This window comes from Chrysochloris asiatica, unplaced genomic scaffold (assembly GCF_000296735.1).
Source record: "Chrysochloris asiatica unplaced genomic scaffold, ChrAsi1.0 scaffold00548, whole genome shotgun sequence".
NCBI classification, from domain to species: domain Eukaryota; kingdom Metazoa; phylum Chordata; class Mammalia; order Afrosoricida; family Chrysochloridae; genus Chrysochloris; species Chrysochloris asiatica.
In genome coordinates this window covers 376,724-382,528 of record NW_006409066.1, presented here as the reverse complement: position 1 = coordinate 382,528, position 5,805 = coordinate 376,724, and the positions used below count along the sequence as shown (strand labels likewise).

Below are 5,805 nucleotides of genomic sequence, written 5' to 3'. Positions count from 1 at the left end.
AACCTGTCCACCATGGGTGACCCTGCTGGTATTTAAAATACCAGTGGTATAGCTTTCAGAATCACAGCAACTCATAAGCCACCACAGTATGCCAAACTGACAGATGAGTGGTGGCCATTTGGTTTTAAGTGGAAACTGTCATTTTAAATTTCTATGAGATCTGTGCGCATGCATAGCAGAACCCTCCAGGGGTATGGGTGGGGTGTCTATTCACTCAGGCATCCCGTCTAGTCACCAGAGTGGAGGTGCACAGACAGCGAAAGACCAATGAACAGATACCAAAAAAAAGAATGTCCACACCTGTATCTCCTCAGTTCTGTCAGGCGTTCATGGCTGTTTTGATCCTTCTCCTGCTTGGTCTCTCTGAAGGTGATGGCTCCAGGAGCAGCTGAGCCTCTTGAACTAAAAATGCAATGGATTTCTTGATTCTGCTCAAATTCCCCTAGCTATAAGCCTTCCACGCTTCTAAATATCCCTTTATTTGTAGTTCAGAGTTCTAGCATCATCCTCTGAGCCTGCTTGGTCTGGTATTCTTTGTTATTGCTAATGGAGATCTTTACTGCAAGGCTATATGATCCGCCATCTTGTTGCAACTTAGACATTGGCTACCTAAAATGTGGGGGCAATAAAGGCTCGAAGTGACTTTCAATAAGGAATTCAGTTTAAGAGTGTGTGAGGGAAGATAGAGTTCCCACTGAATAGCTTCATCTTGTCTAGGTGGGTCTGGTAAAAAGAGATGGGGATAAGATTCTTATGATTCAATAGTGAGTAATTGTTATCATGACTAATTGAGACTGTCACAATTGTAAAGGTAGTACTTCTGTAACAAAAACAGGGGAGTGGTTAATCTTACAGTCCAGAAACAGAGGACGCTACAGACCATCAAGGGAGAAGAGCACAAGTGGAATGTGAGACCTAATCCAGAGAATCAGTGACATCAGAAATGGAGGTAGAGATGGGAACATGGAGAGAGGGAGCGAGGACTCTAGATTCATGGGAAGAAAGGGACTGAGAGCTGGCAGCCAAGAGACAGATTTGCAGAATGTGCCTTTTGGTGGTGTAAATTATTATACATGCCTGAGTTGTTTTTTTTTTTTTTTTTTTTTTTTTTTTGAAAAGAGCTAAAATGAATAGAGAGAAATATTGTTAATTATAATCATTTATAATGAAACAAGGCATATGATTTGTTGAATGTAAAACTGATGATCTGCCCTGTAAACTTTCACTCAATTTACAATAAAAACATTAAAAAAAAAACACCAGCATAAGAGACAAAGAAGATTCAATTGATGCTTCAATCTCATGGTTGAACAAAAGGATATAACCATAATAAATATCTATGCTCCCAATGAAAGTCCCAAAATACATAAAACAAACACTAATAGACTTGAAGAAAGAAATCGACAACTCTACAATAACAGTGAAAGATTTTAATACACCGCTTTCAAAAAAAGACAGAACAACCAGAAAGAAGCTCAGCAGAGACACAGAGGAAACTGAGCAACACAATCAACCAACTTGACCTCATAGATTTGTACAGAGCATTCAACCCATCAACAGCATAACACACATTCTTTTCCAGTGCACATGAACATTCCCCAGAATAGACCACATGTTAGGCCACAAAGCAAGTCTCCATAAATTTTAAAGCATCAAAATATTACAAAGCATCTTCTTAAATCACAGTGCTATAAAATTAGAAATCAACAATCGGAAGATCAAGGAAATAAAATCATATACATAGAAACTGAATAACTGCCTGCTTAAAAGCTACTGGGTAGTAAAACAGATAAAAAGTGAAATCAAAATAGCCAATGCTGGTCCATTTCAACTCAGTAATTCCTAGGACATTGATGTTTATGCATTCCATTTCAATTTTTGCAATTTATAATTTTCTTAGATTCATACTTCATACATTCCTTGTTTTGATTATTAATGGATATTTGCAGCTGTTTCTCCTCATTTTGAGTTGTGCCCCATCAGTAAATGAAGGTGCCTAAAGAGTCCTAGTGTGGCGCTGTGGGTTAATGCGCCAGACTGCAAAGTCATTTGAACTGGAAGGTCAGTGGTTCAAGCTCACCAGCTTGGAAAAACTTGGAAACCCTATACAGGGTCACTTGCTATAGGTCGGAATCGACTTGATGGCTCTTAACAAAAAGGTTTACTCCCATCCATGCTATCATAGCCAATTCTTATTTGAAGGAAAGCTCTTCCCCAGTCAGTTTTGAGTGCCTTTTAAACTGAGGGACTCATCTTCCAGCACTATATCTGGCAATGTTCTGCTGTTATGCATGCGGTTTCCAGTGGAGTTCTGGTGTGGTGTTGTAGGATACGCACAAGACAACTAACCACAAGGTTGGCAGTTCAAATCCACCAGCTGATCCTCAAAAAATCTTATACAGGGTCAATATGAGTCAGAACTGAATCAAAGGAACTTAACAACATCAACAAACATTTAGAAGTTGTCTGCCTCTCCTTCTTCCTAGTATATCTTAGTCTGGAAGCTCAGCTTAAACCTACCCACCAGGGATGACCCTGCTGGTAATTAAAATACTGGTGGCATAGCCTCCAGCATTACAGCAATAAACAAGCCACCACAGTGCAACAAACTGGCAGATGAGTGGTGGGCTTCACTTTTAATTAATGTAAATAAGGCATCAACGGACAACAACAACAAAAAATCAAACTATAACATAATATAAAGGGAAACTAGGTTGTGAATGCAAATATAGGCACTGGCACACAGTTAAACACAAAAACAAAATAAAAGTCTAAACTTTTATGTGATAAGAGATGAGTGTTTATGGCATAAATTTTAAGACATTCTTACATATTTCTTTTCCAATGCATCAAAACAACCTCGAATCCTGTGAAGAAATAAATGTTTTGTCAATTTGAAGCTGTTAAAAAGCTCCCCGCCTCCACCAAATCCCAAGTACATAATTAATTTACTTGTTTTGCATTGAAGTATGTTAAACTGAGAACTATTTTATCTTTACCATTCAATAATTTCTTTAAAATCCTTCCAAAACATTTTAAAAAAACTTACTGCCACCAAGTTGATTATGACTCATAGCAATCCTAGGAGGCTGTAAATTTTCATCAGAGCAGAAACCCTCATCTTTCTCCCACAGAGCAGCTGGTTGGAACTGCCGATCTTGTGATTGGCCGTCCATTGTTTACCCTACAGTGCTACCAGAGCTCCTTAAAATCCCTAGCATGTTTTATTTTGTTTTTTTTAAAGCTTTTATTGTGCACTGAGTGACAGTTTACATGGGAAAATAGCAGCTTTGCACTCATCCTGTCATATTTCATATCAAATAATGATTACAATCCCCTCGATGCATTCAACAATATTTACATCTATTCCTTCTGTTTTGTTTCTTTTTTTTTTTGATGTACACAAAAACACTCAGGAATATATAATCATTTTTAAAACCAATGGCACATTCTGAAACCTGCCTCCTGAACACAGCCTCCTAAGCATGTTTTAATATGTTAATAAAACTTTATTATAGGTGAGCAATTTTGATGTAAGAAAACAATCACATCTTATTTTTCTTTCTTATTCCCATGTGACATGCACACAATGAGTAATCAAATTTTGATTATATAATTCTATTTTATTTCAAGAACAAAACTAAACCATTATGTTAATATTAAGTAATTGTCACAAATTACTAGGAAATTGTTTAAAAGAGAGAGACAAAAAAAAGGATGAATAAAAATCTTATGGGTAATGTCCATCATGATAAAAATGTTCAACTTTTCAGAAATTTCAAATACTTACCATTTGATTATATGCAGTGATCCAGGACATGTATTATCTTCTCGGAGGATTTTTAAACGGAGATCTACAAAAACAGATACTCTGTTTATATTCATGTACTGAATGACTGCTGGGCTGAAATCTCCCATGCTAAATAAGGTTATTTTCTTTAATTTAAAATAGTTAAATAATTTCACTGTAATTTATAGGTAAATTAATAATTTCATTCAATTTCTTTAACTTACTTAGTTCTAATAGAACTACTTAGTTCTGCAGTTTCCACAAGCATTTTACATTTCTAAATACCTATTTTAAAACAAAACTTAATAAAGATTAGTAGCTTAGTTCTAATTTGATTGTGTTTTAGCAGTCACCCTCCTCCGGCCTTCTGCAGTATAGCATAGTCAAGTTGGTTTGAAAGTCAATGGTGCCACTTCTGCTTCTGTTGAAGTCTAAATCATCATAGCATCACCTCCAGATCAACTAAAACATACTCAACTTCAAGTCATGTCTTTAGTATTTCTCTCCCTTTTAATAAAAATAAAGCTAGACAAATTTTTCAGAGGATTATTCTCAAATTTTTATTTTCATCTGAAGCCCAATTATCTTTATATGCTTAGAGCAGAGTAGGAACATTACTATAAAAAAGATTTTGTTTAGGTCATTCCAGAATCAACCTGCCTCATGTTGACTTTGCATGGTATATTTTACCTTTTCATATTGCTTACCTCTTCTAACACTGATGTGGCCCCTTAACTCTAATGAGGTATATGAAAATGATTCCATGTTGGTATAACATTTAGATTACCAGAAAGAGTATGTTATATGTTACTTTAAGTGCAAATATTGAGAGGGAGGCATTTCCACAATAACTATCACACAAAAAATAAAGCTATACAAAAAAGTATTAACCTCATGTATAGGGCAATGATCGGCACACAAGTCCTTAATTATCCAAAATATGTCTTTTTCCAATTCTGTTTCAAACAAGAGGGAAACCCTCAATTATTTCCTGCTTATAAACACACTCACTATTACATATTTATTAGAATAAAAGTGGTCATAACCTCATATAAATGAGGTTTCCATGATTACAAATATCATGCTTATGTGTTTAAGAACATATGCTATTAATATGTAGAATCAGATATTCCGTAAGAAAATTAAATTGGAATGAGGCCAAACTATAACATTAAATACAAATGTGAGAAATTCAAAGTTAAGTTCAATTTTTAAAAGTAGCTTCATACAAATAAGCTTGTAACTCTCTATATTTACTTTGCAAATGATAGTTTACATTTTAGTGACAAGTCAACAAGACTTTCTGAGTTGTTATTACATCTAACTCTTTAGGTAAATATAAGAATTTGAAAAACTGAATTACTTAGATTAAACAGAGTCCTGGGTTTTTATTTTTGTTTAATAATAAAAGAATATTTTCTTTGAATACAAGGGAAAAAAGGAGCCAGAAACAACATGTAATGTGAGCATAAGATGATGCGATCATAAGTTTAAGAACACAAGAAACAAAGTGAGGGGAAGTACAAGAAGCTCTGGCAATTGGAAAAAGAACAGAGCTGATGACAATATTAATTGTCTAAGTATCTCTGCTTATCAACAAATGCATTTGGCATGCATATGCATTTTTTCACACCATATGTGTTAATAGAAAGAAGAGTTCATTTACCTGGCTCCACTGAAACTCACTGCAAAAGTATACCTACCTCCTAAATGGGACAGAGATAGAGGACGATATATGCACAGCCTTGGAACGGCAGGGCTCTGAGATACAGGGATTGAATCATGGCTGGAATGGGGGGGGGAATCATGTTAAGATGCTTGACTGTTTGTTTGTTTATTTGTTTGTTAGTTAGTTTGTTTTAATCTTGGTTTCCCTTGCATTATAATATAGAGTAGACACTGGAGAGGGAGAGAAAGGAATAGTCAGAAACACCACACTAGAAGGCTTGTAAGTCCGTCTTCTGCCTATGACTGATAGGAATACCTAAAATGGGGCTACAGCGTACCCAGTGAAC

At 35.5% G+C, this 5,805-nt stretch overlaps 1 protein-coding gene across 1 annotated transcript in view; it reads right to left on the bottom strand.

The window, feature by feature from the left end:
- Nucleotides 1–5,805, bottom strand: part of LOC102834820 (HORMA domain-containing protein 2-like) — an 82,887-nt gene that overhangs the window by 29,220 nt on the left and 47,862 nt on the right. Inside the window, exons 3-4 of the mRNA XM_006877654.1 lie at nucleotides 3,791–3,854; nucleotides 2,831–2,867 (exon numbers count right to left, since the gene is read on the bottom strand). Coding sequence (XP_006877716.1) covers nucleotides 2,831–2,867; nucleotides 3,791–3,854 — 101 coding nt within the window. The remainder of the gene's footprint in view (nucleotides 1–2,830; nucleotides 2,868–3,790; nucleotides 3,855–5,805) is intronic.